The 23039-nt window shown below is 40.7% G+C and overlaps 1 protein-coding gene across 1 annotated transcript; it reads left to right on the forward strand.

The window, feature by feature from the left end:
- The first annotated feature begins 1831 nt into the window (after positions 1-1831).
- On the forward strand, positions 1832-22006 carry si:rp71-17i16.5 (phosphatidylinositol 4,5-bisphosphate 3-kinase catalytic subunit gamma isoform). The gene is made up of 13 exons (XM_012879416.3): positions 1832-1880; positions 1989-2251; positions 4766-6000; positions 6892-7525; positions 9552-9617; positions 12422-12647; positions 15665-15759; positions 17686-17829; positions 17926-18016; positions 18859-18989; positions 20513-20624; positions 20859-21016; positions 21093-22006. The coding sequence occupies exons 2-13, from the start codon at positions 2006-2008 to the stop codon at positions 21348-21350; spliced, it is 3396 nt and encodes a 1131-aa protein (XP_012734870.2). The 5' UTR covers positions 1832-1880; positions 1989-2005; the 3' UTR covers positions 21351-22006.
- Positions 22007-23039: the final 1033 nt, after the last annotated feature.

Consider the following 23039-nt stretch of genomic DNA (forward strand, 5'->3'; position numbering starts at 1 on the left):
AATGTTGCTAGAGAATTAAATACACTACTTCAATGATTGCTCCCGTGAGAATGCCATCTGCTACAAATCAGCACCAAGAAAAACACGTCCATGCTTTATTAGACACACAAAGTGGCATAGCTTTTATTGAGACTGAGTTAAGTCAAGAACTACAACGAACTACCTTCCCTGTCATTAACTACATGTGCAAAGTTAAAACTAACAACAATTGTGGGAGAAAGTGTAGTTGTGAACAGTTGTAACAAAGTAGCTGGTGTCAGAGTGTGTGGCTACAGCTCAGCAACACACATCCATTTTCCTCCTGCGTACACAAAGGATATCCCTGCAGACCACAAACACATACACACCTGTTACACAGCACAACACCGGAGCCTTTTATCAACACTCAGATGAACTTCCTCCTCTTTTCAGTTGGGAAGTTGGTTTGCTGTTGGGCTACAACTGTTAAAGGGCACTGATACGCAGGCGGATGTCCAGTTTTTGCCAAATTTGCCACTTCAAAGGTTGCAAATATGTCTGTGTGCTGTCTGTCTGCAGGCAGAGCAGGTGTTCACCCACATGTGAGCTCATGTGACTCACCGTGAGCCTGTGTCAGCAATACAGAGGCAGCTGAAGGTAGAGGAGCAACCACGTAGGGACAGAAATGTGGGATGTAATCTGGTGTTATTTAGACAGGTTATTTTCATGCATTAACTGTGAGCATGTACAATTACTACATGCCATGATGTTGTTAGGGGAGCGAGTGGTCTCGTTGGCAGGGTGTTATAATCAAGACCTGTATGAAAAGTTGTCCTCTGATGCTCCACATTCAACACAGTCATATGAACATTTCTGAATATATTGCAAGCACTAAACCATTGCCAGGAATGCTGCTAAAGAGTTCGTAACAAAGAGGTAAATAAAATGTTTAAATATAATACAAAAAAACTCCCTTAAATCTTGTTTTTTCATTATGAGGAACTATGTGCAGCTTTAGTCTTTTTTGGATGTGTCAGAAATGGAACAGGTTAGCGTGAGGTCAAGGTTAACCTTCTTTAATATAGAACATTTAAAACATAGTGCTTTAACAGTCGGACACAAAACTGCTTAGAAAGACACAGCAGTAGACTGTACTGTGTGTTTTGACTAAATCTGGATTCAATGCATAACTAAGATATATTTTCTCCTTCTGAAGGACTTTTTCTAATAAGAAGCTGGGCTAAATGTCAAAGCTGTTTCTGTGCAGGATGAACAAAGATATATGTTGTAATTTTGTTCTTTGTAGTCAAGAAGTTTTTCTGGATACTTTATAGCAAAATCAGAATCACAGCCATAGGTCTCTTGAGTCTCATGTTTTGTCCTGAGTCGAACAAAAGCATTACAGAGAATGACAAAGTCAGAGAGTCTTTTACAACAGCTTCCACGCATCCTCTCAATGCTTCTTATTGTAAAAAAAAAACAAAAGAACAAAAAGAAAATTAAAAAACAAATGTAGCAAAGGTGCATCTACATTTCATCGGATACAATCTTCACCAAGGACTGAGCCACCCAGCTCTAACAGGGTTTTTTATTCCAGTAAATCGTAGAGTTCTGCAGTTCTGTCAGCACCTGGGTTATTTAAAGCTGAAATGCAGAAGTTTTCATTTTCCCCTTTTTGCCTATAGACTAGCAGTGTTCATGTTGCCTCTTCTGCATTAGTAGCAGTGACAATGTTCCAGTCGTAACTGTAGTTTGTAATCCAATTGTTAAAGAAGAACAAGGAAGTAAACTGTATTTTTATGTTAGTAAATGATTTCTTAGTACCTGCCTCTGTGTTCAAGAATGAGGAAGTCCAAACACAGCCATAAATAGGGGAACACAGTCCTACGCTATCTGGCAGGTGGAACTCACCATCAACTGTTGTAAGACTCTTATTAATGTAATGCTTTTTCCGGCAGCTCTATAATTTTGAACACTTTGAAGAGGTTTTGTTATTAACTTTTACTCCTGAATATTGTTTTTCTGCTCAGGACTTACTAAAATACCAATGGCTACAGCAGTCTTCCCAAATCGGACAGTTCCTACGCGCTCTGTGGACTCTCCAACTGAAATGAGGACTCAGGGTGGCTTTGAAAACAACCTGAAGTTTATCTGTGAGTTTAGACCCGCGACCAGTCCTATGCATATGCCTGCTGATGAAGACAACACCGGCAACGAGGATTATGAGTCTGTGTCCGTTATCCTGCCAGCGCAGTGCAGCATCTGTCAGTTGAGGCTACGCATCTGTATGAAGGTACATACACCACTGTAGCTGTGTTTTGACAATGAGTACATTGTAATTGGCTGTAAAAACAAAACCTTTCTATTAATTTTTAAACAATGCATACATTTAACATGCTGCCATGATGACATTATTGTCAGAAGTAACATCCTAAAAACATGTATAATAAAGCTATAGAATGCCTGTAATGACTATGTTGCTCAAAAAACTGGTTGAGAGAGCTGTTCTTGAATCAAGTCAAGCATACTTTTGCTGTTGAGAGAAGATTTGCAGATTTGCTGATATTAAATATTAATTTATCTCCCTACACAAGGTATTACTTTAAGGTGTTAAAGGAACCCAATTTAATTGAATTCAATTCAATTTTATTTATATAGTGCTAATTCATGAAACATGTCATCTCAAGGCACTTTCCAAAGTCAAATTCAATCAGATTATACAGATTGGTAAAAAAAAAAAAAAACATCCTATCTAAGGAAACCCAGTAGATTGCATCAAGTCTTGACAAGCAGCATTCTCTCCTCCTGAAGAAACGTAGAGCCATAGGGAGAGTCGTCTGCATTGTCCATGGCTTTGCAGCAATCCCTTATGCTGAGCAAGCATGAAGTGACAGTGGAAAGGAAAAGTTCCCTTTAACGGGAAGGAAAAACCTCCAGCAGAACCGGGCTCAGTATGAACGGTCATCTGCCTCGACCAACTGGGGGTTAGAGAAGACAGAGCAGAGACACAACAAGAGAGACAAAAAAGCACAGAAGCACACATTGATCCAGTAATCTGTTCTACATTAGATGGTAATAGCGGGTGATCTGTCTTCCCTGGATGATGTCACAGCTAACAGAATGCCAGACCAGGTGTATCTCCTATGAAAAACAAAATGACAGAGAACAAAAAGTTAAAAGCTGAAATGACAACAGTCATTTCAATGCAATGCAAAACTAGAGAACAGTAGAACTCAGTAGAGTGAGAAAAATAGGCCCTGATGTCCTTCGGCAGCCTAAGCCTATAGCAGCATGACTATAGAGGTAGTTCAGGGTAACATAAGCCATTCATGGGCTTAGGTCACTAACCATAAACTTTGTCAAAAAGGAAATTTATAAGCCTAGTCTTAAAGTAGACGGGGTGTCTGCCTCACGGACCAAAACTGGGAGTTGGTTCCACAGAAGAGGAGCCTGATAGCTAAAGGATCTGCCTCCCATTCTACTTTTAGAGACTCTAGGAACCACCAGCAGACCTGCAGTCTGAGAGCGAAGTGCTCTGTTAGGAACATACGGGGTAATCAGAGCTCTGATATATGATGGAGCTTGATTATTAAGGGCTTTATACGTTAGAAGGAGAATTTTAAATTCTATTCTTGATTTAACAGGAAGCCAATGAAGGGAAGCTAAAATAAGAGAAATATAATCCCTCTTGTTGATTTTCCTCAGAACTCTTGCTGCAGCATTTTGGATCAGCTGAAGGCTTTGAACTGCATTTTGTGGACTTCCTGATAGTAAAGAATTACAATAGTCCAGCCTTGAAGTAACAAATGCATGGACCAGTTTTTCAGCATCACTCCTGGACAGAATGTTTCTAATTTTGGCGATATTCCTGAGGTGAAAAAAGGAAACTCTGGAAACCTGTTTAATATGGGATTTAAATGACATGTCTTGGTCAAAAATAACACCAAGATTTTTTACTTTATTACCAGAGGCCAAGTTAATGCCAAACAGATTAAGTGACTGATTGAGAAGTTTCTTTTTTGAGGACTCTGGTCCAAAGATTATAACTTCTGTCTTGTCAGAATTTAAGTGCAGGAAATTTAAAGTCCTCCAGGTTTTGATGTCATCAAGACATGACTGCAGTCGAACTCAACCCAAGCTCCTTCACACTTTGCTTTATCGTTTAAAATGCTCCAGGCTTTCTGGTCTATTAATGCTCTTTGGTGACGTTTTCCACATGTTTTTGTCCAGTACGTGTACCTGACCAGTTAAATGCGTACTTAGTACAGCTAAAAAAATTGTCTTCTATTCAGAGACATATAGGATTTCACAAATTAGCATATGGAGTTTAACATCGGCTAGCATCTGGTTTATTGTCTGCTGTTTTCTTTACTCAGTTTTAAACTGTGGCAAATTCCAAAAAAATGCTGCCCTCATTGTTACATAAACAAAGCTTTCTATTTTAAATGGTATAATGGACAGTTAAAAATCCACACTAATAGTAAAAAGAAAAACATAAAGTGCAAGTTGTCTTTGGATAAAAAAAAAAGAGAACTTCAGTATCTGCTCACGCGTGCACTTTGCAGATACCAAGCCCATGCCTTGAGTGGAATCATTGTGGCTCTTTCCTCCTGAAATATTTACAGATTGCCCAAAAAACACAGACAGCGTGGCTCCTTTGTACAAGCAATTAGATTACATCCCAACGAGCTAGAGATGTGAGCTCCATTCATGAATGCGTCTATCTGAACATGCACAGCAATGCTTGAGACGTTACAAACAGTTAGTGGTATAAACAGTTTTCTAACATCAATCTTCATGTTTTCAGGCACAAGAACAAAACTGCCATCCTGATCCATTTGCAATACTGGATCCTGAGAAATATATCCTGCTGTACGCCAGAGGAGATGACTGGTATGAAGCCCACGACGACTGTCAGATCATCAGGACCTTAGATATCCCATGGTCACGAGATGATTCTCAGTGTCTAGTGGCACACATAGTTGCAAAGCCTCTGGTGGTAGGTGATTCAGAACAAAGGAACAGTCAACAGCAGTGTTTGACTTACCTCATTGGACATGACCTGGAGAAAGAGGCATCAGACAGACTTGGCGAACTTACATTCACCCGCAGGAAACTGGCATCTCCACGAAGGCTGGAGCTTAGGAATCGGGATGAGGTTCTGTATGCCACAGAACCCTGGGTTACACAAGCCCCCATCCCAAGCGAGCTCGAAGACTGGTTAAACAGGAAGCTTCCTGTCACCCTCCACTACGTTAACAAAATCAGCTTCAGCATCCAGGTGGATCTGAAGGCAACTCCAGACGTTCTTCTTCAAGTTTTTAGAAGGGTCATGGCAGACCAAAAGGTAGAATATGACACTTCTGAGGAGCTGGTATTGAAGGTCTCTGGGAGGGAGGAGTTTTTGTCTGGTGAAAACACCCTCATGGATTTTCTCTGGGTTCGACAGTGTTTGAAAGCCAATCAGGATCTCCACCTTTCTGTTGTTCCGGTCTCACACCTTGCTGCGGATTCGATCGGGTTCGTCGACTGGCCGCTTGTTGATGGTTTCAGTGGTCAGTTCAGCTCCCATGAGGATCTCTGTCTGCATGGAAAGGATCTGGACGACATCTTCATGATATCTCTGTGGGACTGCAACAGAAAATTCAGAGTGAAACTGCTCGGTTTCGATATCCCACATCTGCCAAGCAAGCCCCCTCAGTCTGTCTATGTGGAAGCGTCCATACTTTATGGTGGCAAAGTGATCTGTTCAGTATCCTCTCTTCCCAAGCCTTTTGCAGATGAAGTACTTTGGAATGAATGGTTGTATTTTGACATTCTCCTCCGTGACCTGCCTCGTGGCGTCAAGCTGAGTTTTACTATTAACGCGTGTGCTAGCGATGTCTCTCCAACAACCAAGGACCCAAAGCCAACATCCAGGGACCCCAAGGCCTCAGGCAGCAAAGAGTCAAAGCCACCGCTGTATTCAGCCAAGCCAACAGACCCTCAGAAAGGAAAGGGAAAGGTCCTCTACTTTGTCAATCTCCTTCTCATAGATCACAGGTACGTTGTGATAATGTTTTAGAACCTTGTTTTGAGAGTAAATTCAATTGTCTAGTTTAGACAACAACTTTATTTTTATATTCCATATCTTCTCAGCAAGCTTTTGGATTACCTGGAAAATGATCTTCTAATAGTGTCTGGGAAATGTTTTACTTCATAAGATACAAATATGCTGAAAGTACAATAAAAACTGTGGGTACCTGGAGAAGGTTTTACTAGAAAGCACTGTGTAGGTGGTACTGAGTCTGAGGTGTTACAGCTTCCTTTGTCACTTGAGACCATTCAGTTTCATTCAAATCATTTTCTGTTCAGAGACGTGTTCAGTGTTAGTGTAAGAAATAAACCTATGTGTTGAGCGGAGGGAGAGGTAGAGAACGATATGACAGAGACAAATGGAAGCCTAACAAGACCACAAAAATCACAATGAATAAAAAGTCTATGACAAAATAAACTCACTACTAACTGAACTGAATACAGAAGGCAGGCAAGCAAGAAAACAAAGTTCTAACAGAAACAAGGAATAACTAACTAAATCCCTAATGAATAGAATAATGACGAGAAATAAGAACGAAGGAACAGAATCTACAGATAGGTAGCAAAACACTAAAAAGTGAACAACTGAAGGATGCACGATTCCCGGGTATCTAAAGCTAATAATAAGACAAACACATGTGGATTGTGACAGTTTTGGAGTTTGAAAATCATTAATATGTTTAGAAAATAAACATCTCAGTTTGTCTGAAACTTCCACAACATACGGACTGACTACAGGTCTGGGTCTGGGTTTGGGGGTCCACATTTTTACCTGATGGCTAGGTTTTTATAAAAACCTAATAAATGTGATTACATTGTTCCTAACAGTCATAACCAATCACTCATTCATCCCAATAGGTCTGTTCTTAGCCAGGGCCCCTACACCCTGCACATGTGGTCCTATCCTGACCCGGAAGATGGGGCCATCACCTACCAAGCAGATAAGTTGTCCTCCGCTACAAACCCACATATAGATGAATCCATGGCCATCAGCTTCCTTCTGGATCGCTACAGCTTCCCTGTGGTTCTCCCAAACACCTTTAGCCACAATGACGGGTCTGGCAGTCCCACATCTGGTCTTTTCACAGACAAATCCACTGCTTCAGCCCACTGCACGTCGCCCAGCACAGATTCTCTTTCTCCACATGGGAAATCTCTTCAGGGTCCAAAGACTGACAAGGTAACTCTGAGGTCTCCATCTCCAGTCTTTAACACCAAGAGGGATTGCCTGAAGAGGTTTCGAGAGGAGAGTGTCCAGTATGGCTCCAACCTCCCCCACTTCTTGCGCAATGTTGATTGGTTGGATCGAAGAGTGGTTGAGGATGTGCACTGGCTACTGGGACTCTGGCATCCTGGGGAACTGGATGTACACGTGGCACTAGAGCTGCTAAGTATGGATTTTCCTGATGAGATTGTCAGGCAGCTAGCGGTGCAGAGACTCGAGAGTCTGCACAATGACGATGTGCTCAAGTATTTGCTGCAGCTGGTGCAGGTACGTTTGTGATCTTTATGTGAAAAAGAAAAACCTCCATATAGATAGCAAACTCGAAGGAAGTGTCGTAAGACTTGTTTAAAATAGTTGTTACTTTGATATTCTTAGCATGAAGTGTATTAGTCATTATTATTAGTATTTGTCAGCCAGTGCATATTTGTTATTGCCTGACTCCGCCAGATAGATTTGCTCCGCATATCCATCTGGAAACCTTCCGTTGAAGTAATTTTGGGAAGGGGCGAAAATACTGGTTAGCTGATTGGCCTATGTTGGTGATAGACGGGCCAAATAAACCAATCAGATTCGTAACAGAGCGACGACGAAAACACAACCACAAGCCAAGCTACTCTTGCTGCTGCAGGTAAAGGCTCGTTAGCTCAGCAAAGAAACACTCTGTAATGCGGTACCGCACGCGAGCTATTTTTAGAAACACAACGTCACGATGACGTCACATCACGTGGTACGCAGTGGGGCAAACTCCGGAAAAGCCGCCGTTGTTTCGCTGCAAGAGACGTGCGTTAGCCTAGGTTTTACTCGGTAAACGACTGCTTTTTACAAATCTAAGACCATGGTTTTTAAACATTGTTGCTATGGAACGTGCAACAGCGACTCGAGTTACGCTGATCGACCGCATATGAAGGATGTTTTCTTCAAGACTGCCAAGGAGAAATGTGTGTGCTTGGAACACCGGGGCGGTCGGCCTACACAACAGTTCAACCCGGAAAAAGTTACCAAATTCAAGTACATATGTAGCAAGCATTTTGTCGGAGGAAAGGGCCCAACCGAAGAACATCCTGACCCAATTCCAGCGACATCAAGTCAAGGTAAGAGTATTTTGGTGGCCGACGTGTTAATAAAGTAGCGCCTGCTACCATGATAACATATAGGCTATCATGGTAGCAGGCGCTAACATGATAGCCTGCTACCAGGCTTACTCAAAAACATTTCAAATGAGACAAACATTAAACATATACCCATTCCTGGACGGTGATTGCAAACAACAACAACAAAAAAAAACGGCCGACGCTGCCATGACCGCCGCGCAGGAAAAAAAAAACAAAGCTTACCGTTCATCAACTCGGCCAGTTTTCCAGTCTTTTTAAGCCATCGAACCTCAAGCCATCGTTTGAGCTGAAGGTTGGTGTGTTCTTCGACAGTTCGACCAGTAATCCGTGTGCCTGGGACATCGTCTTGGGAAAGTTTAACGGCTGTAAAGTCGGTCATATCTGTTATCCGTGCGTTCTCTCCTGTATGCGTTATCTCCTGTATGCCCTACCTAAGCGGCAAAAGGGGCGTTGCTCTTGAGACGGTGACGTCACGTGCGCGGTACCGCATTCCGATAAAACTTGCTCGATAGCCATGCTAACGCTAGTTTCATCGGCTGAAGCCGTCATGTTCTTTAGACTGAACTGTCGCTCCTCGTTGCGTCACACCTCAACCCGCCTCAAAGCCAACGCTGATTGGACGTTCGTTTGGTGAACGGCTCCAAATTTTCTTTAACGGAAAGTAGCCAGACTGATCTGCGAGTGAAACCTTGAAAGCTCGCGAGATCAGGATGGTCTCACAAGGCTATATTTGTTATAAGATCATAGGAGTTTTTTATAAATAAAATTCGGAGCCAGTACTTTCTAAAATTAGTTGTCCAGCCAAGAAATCTTCGTACCTGAGATGCCGACCTCAGCAGCTCCTCCAGAGTAACCTGGCCCATCGGTTTAGGAGGACGGCTACATCTTTGTAAGTTACACACAGCAAGACTTGTGAGGGCAGTTAGTGTTGGTTGTTTTGGATTTTATTTTGCAATAACGATTCAGAAAGGGGCTGATCGCATCATTGTGCACTTCTTTGTGTCTATCACATAAAATCCAAATAAAATCCATTTAAGGTTTTAACATGACCAAACATGGCAATATTCCAGTGGTATGACCTTTCTTCAGCTGGATGTGAATATATACACCTTGATCTCAGCCCACTGAATAAGAACCAGGAGCTGAACCCAAATTGTCTTTCAACCTTTCTGTATTCATAGACCCTGAAAGTGGAGCCCTACCACGACAGCTTTCTAGCTCGGTACCTCATTCAAAGAGCTTTGCGGGTGAGTCGTGCAACATCAGTCACTGTCTGCATCCAAAGCACATGAACTCTTGTTTCATTTGATAAATATGTGACGGTGCATTTATGCGTTGATTCGTTGTTGTTGCACCTTTTAACATTTCTCTCCTTATCTGCAGTTTTTTTTTTAGTTTAGTCCTCTTTCTATTGGGGTTCATTTGTTTGTCAGTATCTGTCTTATTGTCCCACCACCCCAACTGAATCAGGTTATGGCCTGGATATCTACTGAGCCATAGCAGCAACTGGATTCTTTTTGTTTTCAGCCTCTCTGTTGTAGATTTGTTTCTAAGTTTTGTATCATTGTCTTGTTAATGCCCTAATTTTACAAGAAATCATCCACCAAACACATAACCCCCACACTTGATAACTTTAATTTACAAAAGTAGTCATGGTCAACTCAATGATTGCAAGACAAACCACGTTTTGTGGAAGACCACAATCACTGATCCTCCACCCACAGGCTTGACAGTTGGGATGGTGTTTTCTTGTTGATATGCTCTAATATCTTCTGGTGCAGTCTCATCTGTCTGAACATTGTTGCAGAAGCAATGAGGTTCAGTCAGACCCAAGATTTCAAACCTAAGTTCTGCGGTAATATACATTTTAGAGAGAGGTTTTCTCTCCTGGCAAACCTTGCAAACAACCCATAATTATTCAGCCACTTTCTAAACGGATTGCCATGAACTGCAATATAAAAGCATAAGGCATGTAGAGTCTGAGATGGAGCTCATGTTTTTTTTTTTTTATTTCATCTGGTGTCTTTGGGAAGCTTTCCAGGGAAGCTAACTCTATGGTGGCACAGCAGTTGCTTTAAATGTTCTCCATTTATGAATAATCTTTCTGTCAAGTGGAGAAAGGGTATTACCTGTCTTCTTAGCATAATAGACCTTCTATGGCCTCGCTGCCCTTTCCAGACTAATGGACACAATCCTTCATTTTCTAAAGCTATGGTTGAATACTTACCTTCCTGACATTGTGTTAGCACACGTGTATGTTCCAGACCGGCAAAATGCTAACAATCTACTCTTTATAAAGGTTTTCCTGCTGATGTGCTCTGCTGTGTTCCCTCTTTTATGTAATTATAACAGAGAGAGTGCACTTTGTTTTTGCCATGACTGTATTTGCAATAAGGAAAGTGGCTGTATGTTGAAGTAGAAAAATCAGGAAAAATACGTTTTTTCCCCCGTGAGATATTCTCTCACCTTAAAAAGACTGAAATTTGTCTTTGTCTCTTTACATAGATAAGCTTCAGTTGTTATGAAGCTTAGGGGGGTAGGCAGACATGTTGTGAACTTATAGTTTTCTAAGGTTGTTTGCGAATTTGGATCCCTGTCGTACAACTTTCACACTATATGGAAATGTTTACAGTTATGCATTTTTATAAATGTATAACTCATAATATTGTTGCTTACATGACTAGGGTAGAGGGATATATTTAAAAACATCTGTCGGGATGTGTTTTGAATTCTGGATTTAACAAAACTCAACAATGTTAAGAGAAATTGTTGTGAATATTTCTTAGGTTAAAATATTATCTGCTTTCAACTCTTGCATGTAAGTTATTTGAATTAGAGAGGTCTTATTCTAAAGATTTCAGCTTTTGCTATAGTGATTAGTTACAAAGATTTTTGTCTTTGTTTGAGATATCAGACTGGCAGGAAACCCGAGATTCGAGCCAGGCACAGTGTTGTATTTCTAAGGTTTCTTAGAAACCAGAAACCTGGTGCGGGCAGAAAATCCATGCAGGAGCAAGCTGGAGATCTGGCTGTGAAGAGAGTGTGCTTACACGCTGCAGATGTGACAGGCAGGATGGCCAAGGCTTGATTAGAGTCCAGGGAACAGGCTTGGGTCATGCGCAGCAGAGCTGAGATGGGCAGACAAACCCAGGGGCTAGTGGAGTTTCATAGTTGTGGTGTACAGGATCCAGGTCCAGGTCTAGAAAACAGAAGCTTGGTAGTTGTTGCACAAGGGCATGAAAGGGACCACCAGACATCTACTCAGTTAAATCTGTCAACCATATGGTGTCTGGCTGTCTGCAGCCGGCTTGTGAAGAACAGGACACAGTTGTGTGAGATGAGCTTGGTTGTAGCAGCTTGACGCAGGCTCACCGGTGCGGTGAATAATCCTGATGACAATGAAACAGTCTGGCCATATCATGACTCGTGAGAATCCAATTGATGTGTTTTTCGGTTGCTTTCTAAGAAGGACATAAATAGCCTATGACATGGAGACCAGCTTTGCTGGACAGATACAGTACTTTTTGCCTAATGGGCAGGATTTAAATTAGATTTCTGTAATGTCTACAACATGGCACACGCTTTCCCCTGAATATTTTTGTTGTGTAAATGAAAGGGAACAAATTCAATTCCGCATTTGACTGGATCAATTTGTAAAGTGAGGATAAACGCCTATTAAAAATTAGCATGGAAAAGGGAGCAGGTGTGGCAGGCGTAGACAGGGCTACAGCAAAATGTAGCTGTGAGTTTGTTAAAGAGGAAAACAAAAATAAAAATGAACTGTTCTTGTTTATGAAGAGTTCCCATGAGTCTCAAGCAATGATACTCATAGATTATATGTGATTTGTTTCTACATTTTGGCATCAGGGAATCGTGAAGGCAGACAATCATTGTAGTGAGAGAGGGTTTTAGCACACGCACACACACACACACACACACAGCTTTCTGGCAATGAGTCAGAAGCTATTAGTGTTTACCTGATAGCTTTAGGTCAGTAGGGAAGGTCAGTATGAAAGATTTATTTACAATAATAATACATTCTTCCCTGCAGAGCAAAAGAATCGGCCACTACTTCTTCTGGTACATGCGCAGTGAGGTCGCCGGATGCCCATACTTCCGCCAACGCATGGCAGTGATTTTGGAGGCCTATCTGTTGGGGTGTGGTCAGGCCATGATCAGCAGCTTCACCCAGCAGGTCCAGGCTGTGGAGGCCCTGCAGGAGGTCGCCATGATCATTAAGAGATTATATCCAGACAAAACAGATCTCCCTTCCTCAGGTAACGCATCAGTTTATGTAAATACAGGCACACTTAAAAAGTTTGAGTGTTGGGGAAAAAGTTGAAATTTTTTGTCACTCATTTCATAAAATGAAACATGTACCTCATTGCACAAAAAGTGAAATATTTCAAGACTTTATTTATTGTTTTTGAAAACTATGTCTTAGATTATGCAAAACCAAAATTCTGTGTCTTAGAGAATTTGATATTACATAAGATCAATTAAAAATGATATTTTAAACAGAAACATCAGACTTGTGAAAGGTATGTTCAAAACACCAGAGCTTTAACCAGAGGAGACTGTAATGTTCAGCGGCGCAGGACCAAATTAGGCCAAATGGTTGCGTCCATCAGAGGAGCACAGTTATGGAACACGCTGCCAGCTCATGTCAGGGGCTGTGCAACCTACATAAGTTTTAAAATCTCCTTGAAACATTGGTTGAAAACTAACCAGACATGTGCTCACAGGTGAATTGATCTGTTTCCTTGGGCCTGTTAACCTAATTTTATTGTGATTTTATGTTATTGGCTTCTAATCTGTTTGTGTCCACTCTGTTCTCTCCTGTAATGTCTTGTTTTATGTTTACTGCTCTTACCTGCCTTAGGACAGTGGATGCAAATTAGCCGTTGTGCTAATTCTGGCATTTTTACATTGATGCTTTAAGCTGACATGTTGATGAATGTGCATTGTCCTAATTAGAAAAAAAAATGTTCATGTCTATACTCTCAACGCTTGGTGAAGCCTCCTCTTGCATGAATTAGTGCATCAGTGCAGCGTGGCAATGAGGTAATCAGCCTGTGGTTCTGCGTAGGAGTAATGGAAGCCCAGGTTGTTTTCAATGCGGCCTTCAGGGGTCCGTTCTTCGTACGTCGCTAACTCAGTTAGCTGGATTTCATTGTTGACGATTTGGCATGATCTTGGATCGTTTGGTTCTTCGAAAGACATTCTGCACTTGTTGTCATAGCAACATGTGCGCCAGCTTAAGCCTGCTCCAGAGCAGGCTTATTTCATGTAAACAAGATTAGATCACGGCTGTATAAGCGGAGGAGATGAGGAAGTCTGTCATAGCCACGTCCATTTTGTTGTTGAAGTTGCAAGAATAATTTGCAGAGTTTTTCGAATTAATCGCGTATTGCGCAATAGACAGGAACCTTTAGTGCAGCGCGACAGTGTAGAGATTTTTTCTTGGTGGCTGTTATAAACAGACAAACACATCATTTAAGAGTGGCTTTTAAAGAGGAAAAAGTGGTGTTAGAGCCATAAATCTAAAATATTTAAGTTATTTGTATGATGGTTTGCTTTTTATTTTTATCACATTCAGTAAGAAGATTTGTTCAGGCTATTTTATTGTGAAGTTTAGTTTACTTTGAAAGGCTTGCTTCCTGTCGAGCCATATATTGTATTTAAAAAAAAAAAACTATGGATAGATTATTTAGACACGGAGCAATACAGTTTTACCGTGTAAACTGTGGATGAATTGGAAAAGGAAGATTTTCATTTTTTATGGATAAAGATTTTTTTTGGTAAAATTCCCAGTTTGCACGTGTCCTTTACTTCCCGTGTCTAAGGAATGACACTGAAATTTGGATCTCTTGACATAACAAGTGCCTTTTTTAAATAAAGTGTAATAATTAAAGGCTACCATTTTGTAGAATATTCTTGTATTTCACTTTTACTTGTCCCCATGTTCTAGAGGGTCCCGTGGAGGCTCTGATATAAAAGAACAAAGTAAATATCAAATTATTAAAATGCAAAAATTCATACTGTAGAAAGTGTAGACAGTATTAATTAACGCATTCATTTGTCTGCTGCTTTTGCCAGCCCTCTCTCCTGGCTTTAGTAGACTTTGAGGTGTTCGTTTTAATTAATGACACAAATTCGGCATAACCTTCCATTAAAAGCTCTTGTTCTGCTTGGGAGAAAAACTGTGGGCGTTCTTTGGCCATGCTGAACAGCCAATAGCAGCGTTGCTGATCATTGTTTCTACTATCGATACATTTCCCCTTTTAAACAAACGCATGAACGCGCAGTTGTCTCAGATAACTCAATCCAGCCATACTAATCATAAACAACAGGTGTGTTGGAAGAACCCAATTAGCCGGATCAGGATTAGCCGGATGAAATCATCTTGGATGTGTCATTTGATCTCGGATGTTTTAAGCAACGTACGAAGAACGGACCCCTGGTCTGGTGTCTGGTCATCTTTCTCTTGGCAAAGCTCTATAGATTCTCTATGGGGTTCAGGTCAGACCAGTTTGCTGGCAAATCAAGAACAGGGACTTTGATTTCCAGATGAATTGAAAAGTCTGCTTTTGTTTTTCTGGAAATTAGCACTTTGCACCACTGAGCAACAGTTTGGTTCTCCTTAGCCAGGAAGGATGCTTGTACAGTGTGGGTGTCATCTGTGCCTAGTGACGTATGATGTGCTGACTCTGGACTCAGTCCATTCCTTGTGAAGCTCCCTTACAAGGAAGCTGGATTTTACTCGGCATCTTGAGCAAAATGATTGTGTAGCCTACTGACTCAGACTTTTTCTTACGCTTGAAATTATGTTTAGATGATTTTAGGGCCTGGAATAGATCTGAACCTTTTTGTAATGTTCTGATATGTAAAAAACTAAACAGCAGTGCACTTTCCTCTGACAATTTTTATCTCGACTTCTCTTGTCTAGAAATGTGTCTGTGTTGTATTTAACAAATGCACAGATCCATACAGTGTTATGTAGTGGTGTCGTATGTAGGCTTGGTAATCCCCTTCTCCAACCATCTGTGGTTGTTCTCCTTAATATTGAGCAGGAAACAAAATCCCACTTCCACTTGGTTTGGCAAACATCCAGACCTGTCTTTGAAAATAGAGCCATTTAGTACACCTGCTGCAAATCAGCAGCCAGATAATAAAAGTAGAAATGTTTCCACGCCACATTGAACAGGTGTTTATAGGGACAAGTTGAGTGTTATAAGAAGAAGTGTTATATTTAAAATTAACCTTGCCGTATCCTGATTTTTGTTTTTTTCAGCTGCACTCAGGCTACAGGAGCTCCTAAGAAACAGTAATCTGCCAAACGAATTCCTGTTGCCCTTTGACCCCCGCATCAAAGTTGGAATTATCCTGGTAGGTCTTGTTACAAAAGTTTCTTTGTGTCAGGAAAGGAAGGGCAGGTGGCTCTGATGACATGTGCTGAATAACCAATGTTTAGTCCTGTGGTTTTATTTTTGGCTTCACCCATTTGTGAAGCGTCTTTTGTCTAAAGGTACGTTCACACTGAATGCAAACAAGGCGAATGGCTCATGTAATTTAAACACTATGCCTATGTAAAGGCGCGTTCAGTCCAGCTGGTGGTCCTCGCCAAACTGGGTGTGTCTCTGGAGGATCTGGTGGACCCAGGGGTACAATCCCATTTTTTGGCTTTCCACATTACCCAGTGACTCACTCAGTAAAATCAATCTCTGCCACAGAGAGTTAAACAGACAGGAGGACCTGGCAAGTGGCTATCCTACTTGATGCAGCGGTGAAGTAAGCTGGGGGCAAATTTGCTGCGTTGTCACCACAAATTGTTTGCGTGAGAGAGGCGAAATGGGACACAACCAACGGCAGGTGATCAGCGATAGAAATTAGAAATTGAACATAGGTTAATAATGATTGAAATACCCCAGTTTTACACAACATAGGTGATCTATATCAGGTCTGATATGTGTAAAATTGACTTAACTCTGGTTTAAAACTTAGAATTTTGTCCATTTTGGTCGAGCTGAGTCTGATTACAACTTTAGCATCTCAATAAACATAGATTGCTGCAGTTAAATAAAGACATTAAAAATGTTTTTTTTGGTTGAAGCAAAGGTAAACTGAATTTTCTTAGTTAACAGCTATAAGCAAAACCTAGAGATAATTCATATCGCTGTTAGAGCACAAAGTACCAGTTTTACCTATTAAACTTTATTCCAGATTTACTCTACCAGTCAACTTATTTTTACTGTCTGCAAATTCAAATGCTGTGTTCATCGTCTCTACAAACGGACTAAATCAAGGAACGGTGTGCTTGGAAACTTAGGTGCTTAAGTCAAATCTTGCCAAGTAGAAGAGATTTAATTTTATTCACAAATAGGTGAACTTTTTTCATTTGATGGTTGATAATGGTCCAGTTTTCTTTCCTGTTTCATCCATTTTCTTGTGCTGTACCTTCAGTGGAATAGTTTAACAGCAAAGAACTATGCAGACATTCCCTGTCAGTAAAACTGGAAATAAATCCTTGACTGAAACAGGTGTAGTAATACTGCATGCAGGTTAAATAGAACAACTGACAAGATATTTTAGAATAATGGGAATACGATTATTGTAATGGGAGTGAGAAATCTTCATTCAAAGGCTGTGGTAAGGTGAAAATATCTTAAAAATCAAGCTTTTCCTTCTTCCCTCAACATTTCTTGTAATTGTGTATGTTAATCTCATAAATACATAAAAAGATTATTTTAATAGTAAGATTTTTAATTCTAAAAAGATAAAGAGCATGTACAAAACACCAACAGGCGTGCCATCTAAACATGACAAAAGCTTTGTAAAAATAAACAAAATAATGCGTGAAGTGTCTTGAGTACAGTATATATATATAAAATGGTGGGGTGGAGCATCATAACAGTAAAACAAATGTGACATATGGAGAAGTTTTTTTCCAAAAGGCAGTTATCCAGGATTCAATATCTACAGTTTGCTGCAAATATTTCTCCCACTTCCCTCCTTCCCTGATTTCTTTCTGAATACTTCAATAAAGGCCACAATGAACAATAACTAACACCAACTAATAAGCCATAAAGGGTTTTGCAACTAAACTTAGCTTGGTGTGCGTAAAAAAACAACTAAGGATTTGTGGGAAGATGTTGCCTTTCTTGGTTGGAACAAGAGTTTTGCAGCTGGAGCCCTATAAAATATACACAGAAACAAACTGACATTTTAGTGACGAACCTTTTATCAAACGATTTGAACAGACACACAGACTTAGGTCAGTCTGCCAAACTGACTTTTTTTATCCCTCTGCTGCAGCTGGACAAATGCAAAGTGATGGCCTCCAAGAAGAAGCCTCTCTGGCTGGAGTTTTCACCAATGCCTTCTCCCGTCTCCAACACACCCGTCGGGATTATCTTCAAAGAGGGCGACGACCTCAGACAGGACATGCTGGTCATTCAGGTCACAAAGATAAGAATTTACTATCATAGTTTCATTTTTTTAATTAGTGGTTACCTTTGATTAACTTATCCTGAATTTGTGTGCCTTCCAATTCAGACCTTGGTGGTGATGGAGTCCATTTGGCAGGAAGAATCTCTGGACCTTAACCTTATTCCATATGGATGTATCTCCACAGGACACAACATAGGTAGATACATTAGTGTTATTTATTAATTATGCTTAGATGATACTACTTTAAAAACGTTATTTTTTCATCCATATGGCACACTGAAATGAATTTGACCGTGATGGTTTATTTAGAGACAGTGAGGTACATTTAAAATTGATGTCTGTTAAATCTTTTCGTCTTTTGTTGCATTAAAATGTAGCTCAGGAACAACACAGAATAAAGAGGGCAAGATCATGTACACCTAAAAAGCCAGAACTTCACAAAGTGTGTCAAGTGAAAGAGAACATCCTTTTTCAAGGGAATGTAAGACATCTGGTAGAGAACCCTTGAACAGATACAGTTCCTGTAAAACAGGAGAAATAACGAGAGAGGGGAACATTGTTGCTGTTCAGTGAAGCTTCGCCCAGCAGAATTTATGTTGCGACTCAATGACAAAATACAGAACCTCCACATTTAGCAAACATCTATAATATCAGAAACAAAGCTAAAGTCACGTCGGCTAGTTACACTGAAATCCTCTATTTCATATAAAATACACACTTCTATATTTTTCAGAATAATCTGAATTTAGTGTATTGACTGGCATTTGCACATCTATACTCAGTCAACCATTTAAGCATTTGGTTCAGAGCCACTAGACTTAGTGCCCTGAGATACAAAACGTATGCGATTTAAAATTTGCCCCTTTTAAAAATCTAGTCATAGCACAAAATAAAAGAAACATGCATTGAACTCTTTAACGATTGTCTTTTCAGCATAAATGCATAAGCCAAAGTCTTGCAAAGTTGAACTTTTTCAAATACACCAAAAATCTTTTTACGGTACAACAATCTATCCTAATTGATCATTTGTCTTCTAAGGGATGATTGAAATTGTGAGGAATGCAGCGACCATCGCTGCAGTTCAGAAAAGCCACGGTGGAACAACGGCGGCCTTCAGAAATGATGCTCTGTTTGAGTGGCTGAAGTCCAAGTGCCCCCTTCAGGAAATTGTGAGTCAATCGAGAGCAGAGATATTTTAAACAGCACTCAGAGTCCCTTTTATTAGAAACACATGGGAAAGCATAAGGTCATTAGGGTTTTTTGCTAAAAATCCCAGAACTTTTTTAAGTGAAGTCTGGATACGTATCTTGTCATATCCTTGGGTGTTTGTGTTTTGATTTTTCTGTTTCAATCATGTCGTCTTTAGTAATTGTTTTATACTTTAATGTGAGTTTAGTTGGTATCTAGTTTCTGTTCGATTTCTGTGTTCCCTCCCTTTCTATCATTGTCCCTCTACCTCAGCTCTAATTGACTTTATCTTCCTCACCTCTGTGTAATCGGCTGATTTACTCCACCTGGTCTTCATGCCTTCTCTCTCCATCTCCCAGTATTTTAACAGTACTTTTTAATGTTCTTATTGCTGGTTAGTCCTGTTCGCTACATCTGGGCCCCATTTCAGAAAGAATAGCCGATCTACCCTGAGTAGAAAGCAGCTACACTGAGTAGTTTTACCTCACTCTGTCATACTCAGCAGCTCAATCCGAATACCCTTATAGAGCAAGGACTCTTTAGCTAAAGCGGAAGTGTATCAGCTGTCACCATGATAAGTGCTCTCAGAATAGTGCAGTCAGTAAGGAAGGAGGTAGGAAAAGAAGCCTGTATGCTCCCTCTCACGGCTAGTTTTGCCTAGGAACCCCACAATGTCCCTTACAGGTGCTAAGAATCTATAAGGTATCCCATAATCCTTTGTGTGAGATGACGTATCAGCATAGGCCCCTCACGGACATCAACAAAAATGTCCAGAGAGCTTTGTAGTTAATTTTAGGAAAGCTGTAGGCCCGGTTTTTGACTCGCATCATCCATGAGCGTTTCCATCATGTAATGACATCTATCTATCTATCTATCTATCTATCTATCTATCTATCTATCTACACCTCTAAGGGAGAAGTGTAGAGTTTTGGTAACTGCAGACAAATAAAAATGATAGATCTTAATTAAAGGAGCATTGCACAAGGTTGAATAGGTTCAATTTACCTCTATTTACCACAGTTGCCTCTATAGGCTGGATTAGTCAGTTGATGAGAGAGGTGGTATTCTCTGGGCGTACGCGTGGCTGTGACGCGCTGGACCCTCTCGCTCACCTGGCTACTTCATTGATTCTCCGCCGTAATTGATGCATGAGAGAGAGAACACGGGCTAACTTCAATATTTATAACTTTCTTACCTCAAAAGACATTGCACTTCTAAACCAAAGACCTGTGCAAACATGTGCTTTCAACTGCATCATCTAACTAATGTATGAAGGACTGTTTTATTCTAACTTGTTTTAGCATCTGCCAAATCCTCATAGTTGAAAGCGAGCTCAACCTAGAACCCTGACCGACTGCAGTAAAGTGAAGCATTAGAGGATTAGATTTAGCAGATATTTTTTTTATTTATTTACTAAAGAATCACAACAGAAAATTTCAATCTGTCTCCAGAGAAGGACTGAAAAAGATCTGCTGTTCCACTGCTGTTCTTTATTTGGCTGCAGCACTACAAGGCTGTGGAGAGGTTTGTGAAGTCCTGTGCTGGATACTGTGTTGCCACCTACGTCCTGGGAATAGGAGACCGACACAACGACAACATCATGATCACAGATCAAGGTACGCAGCACCCCCCCCCCCCCACCCCATTGTTTATATTACACCAGATGTTAGTGGACATTATAAGAGAAGTTAGACTGGCGTTTGCACAATAATTCAATTCTATACATTTCTAAATCAGTTGATTATTTAAAACAATTTGCTAAAAACGATGGAGCAAATGAAAACACTGAATAAAACTACATGATGGGTAAAAACCAAACTCGTGTTTCTTTTGTACTTTCCTCCCCCCAGGAAATCTGTTCCACATCGACTTCGGTCACATCCTGGGTAACAGGAAGCACTTCCTTGGAGTGAGCAGGGAGCGTGCACCATTCGTCCTTACACCTGACTTCCTGTATGTGATGGGCCGGGTGAAAGGTCGAAACAGCCTCTATTTTCAGCGGTTCAGGGTATGGAGGCCATGTTGTGTGCGATGGTGTCATTCATTTATTGCACTCTGTCATTGTTTTTTGTTTGTTTTGTTAGGACACTTGCACCAAAGCATACCTCTTACTGCGCTCCCACTCTCGCCTGCTGGTCACTCTTTTCTCCCTGATGCTGCTCACGGGCATCCCCGAGCTGAGTGCTTCGGAGGACATGCGTTACCTGCGGGAGGCGCTCCAGGAGGATCAAAATGAGGCCGAGGCCAAGGAGCATTTTCTCCAACAGATCGCAGAGTGTGAACAGCTGGGCTGGACCGTACAGGCCAACTGGTGGATCCACATGGTGGCCGGCATCAAGTAGACTGTTCAGGAAAGCCAAAAACTGTTGATGTTTAAATGTATTGTTCTTCACAGACAGACAGATCCAGTCATTGCCCTCTAAACATCACAAACTGTTGTATTTGGAGTTTCTACGTATTCTTTGCATTTCTGTCTCTATGTTTTGTTAGCAGTGCTCAAGCACCCCTAAAAAATGACTGATTCAGAGTATTCCTGCGTGTCAGTTCGGCTCTGCCAGACGTGCGTACGTTCCCACGGTGGCATTTCAACGCTGCTGTGCGCAGCTCCACTGCCTGCTTTTTGTTTGCTGTCCCTTTAAATCTGTAGCACAGGTGACTGTGCTGTGTGCTGTTTAACTCCATTCTCATTGGTTTTGCTGCCCTAAATTCCACCTTTCCTCTTCCTGATTGGCTGTTTTCGATTGCGTGTTTGTGCGTGCTTGGAGCGCGAGATTTAAGTTTTGATTCATACTGGGATACTGCCGTTACCACAATAATACTAGGTTACGAAACTAGTCCCAGTAAAGAAACTAAATATTATCAGCACTAAAATAGGTGAAAGCTGCTGCGTTCAGTTCTGAACAGAAGTAGGAGAGTGTTTGGATACTTTTCATTTCATAATTTCATTCCAGTTCACATAGAAGTATAAAAAATGCACAGTAACATAAAAGTAGCAACCTTAGGCCCAGTTTATACAGTATATCTACAAAAAAAGTTGATATTGGGGTAAGTTACACTTACAGGAGGCACAGATTTAGCCACTTTATACACTTTAAAAGGATATATGCCTCTACTTTATGACATGATGCCTTTTTTTTGGCTCTTGAGGGCCGGATTTGGCCCGCGGGCCTTGAGTTTGACACTTGTGCTGTAGACTATTAAAAATTCAGATTCTTAGCCACAGCCATCTGAAAAAGAAAAGGTGAGGGTTTCCCTTTTACCAATATTTCGTTGCTATTATTGCTTTCATTTATTGTCGACCCTTCGAGGCAGTTCAGGTATAAATAGCAGGTGTAATTTCTTTTGCAGGATATACAGCACAACACTAGATGCCGCCTTAACAACAATTTTTTGTTTAGACTTTTGCTTAGTTATAATAGCATGATTAGGGTTCCACAAAATAATAGTGCTATTTATTTGACTATTTATACTTCTAGAATTAGGATGAAGACAAATAAAACAGACAAACACTATTTACATTGGTTTTATTGTACATAGATTTACACACTGTCCATTAGTAAATTAGTACAAACCAGGGGCGGAGCTAGACATTCATCATCATCAGGGGCTTAGCCCAAAAAATATTACATTATTGTGAGGGTAATTTGGTACACCAAAAAGTAAGAAATTATTTAATCTGTTTAATCCTTAAATTAGCTCCCTGTATCTCAGAGAATAGACTTTAAAATCCTTCTGTTAGTCTATAAATCCCTGAATGGCTTAGCACCTAAATACATCACAGACTTGTTATCAGTGCATCAACCCTCCAGACCACTCAGGTCTTCTGGCTCTAGCCTGCTCTGCAGAACCAGAACCAGAACCAAACATGGAGAAGCAGCATTTAGTTCCTATGCTCCATTTATCTGGAACAAACTTCCACAGAACTCTAAAAGTGCTGAAAGCCTGAGTTCTTTTAAATCAAGATTAAAAATGTGAAGTAAGTAAATTTGTTTAGGAAAGCCTTTGACTGCTCTAGTTGAAGTTCAAGTGTG

This window comes from Fundulus heteroclitus, chromosome 1 (genome assembly GCF_011125445.2).
Source record: "Fundulus heteroclitus isolate FHET01 chromosome 1, MU-UCD_Fhet_4.1, whole genome shotgun sequence".
Taxonomy (NCBI): Eukaryota; Metazoa; Chordata; class Actinopteri; order Cyprinodontiformes; family Fundulidae; genus Fundulus; species Fundulus heteroclitus.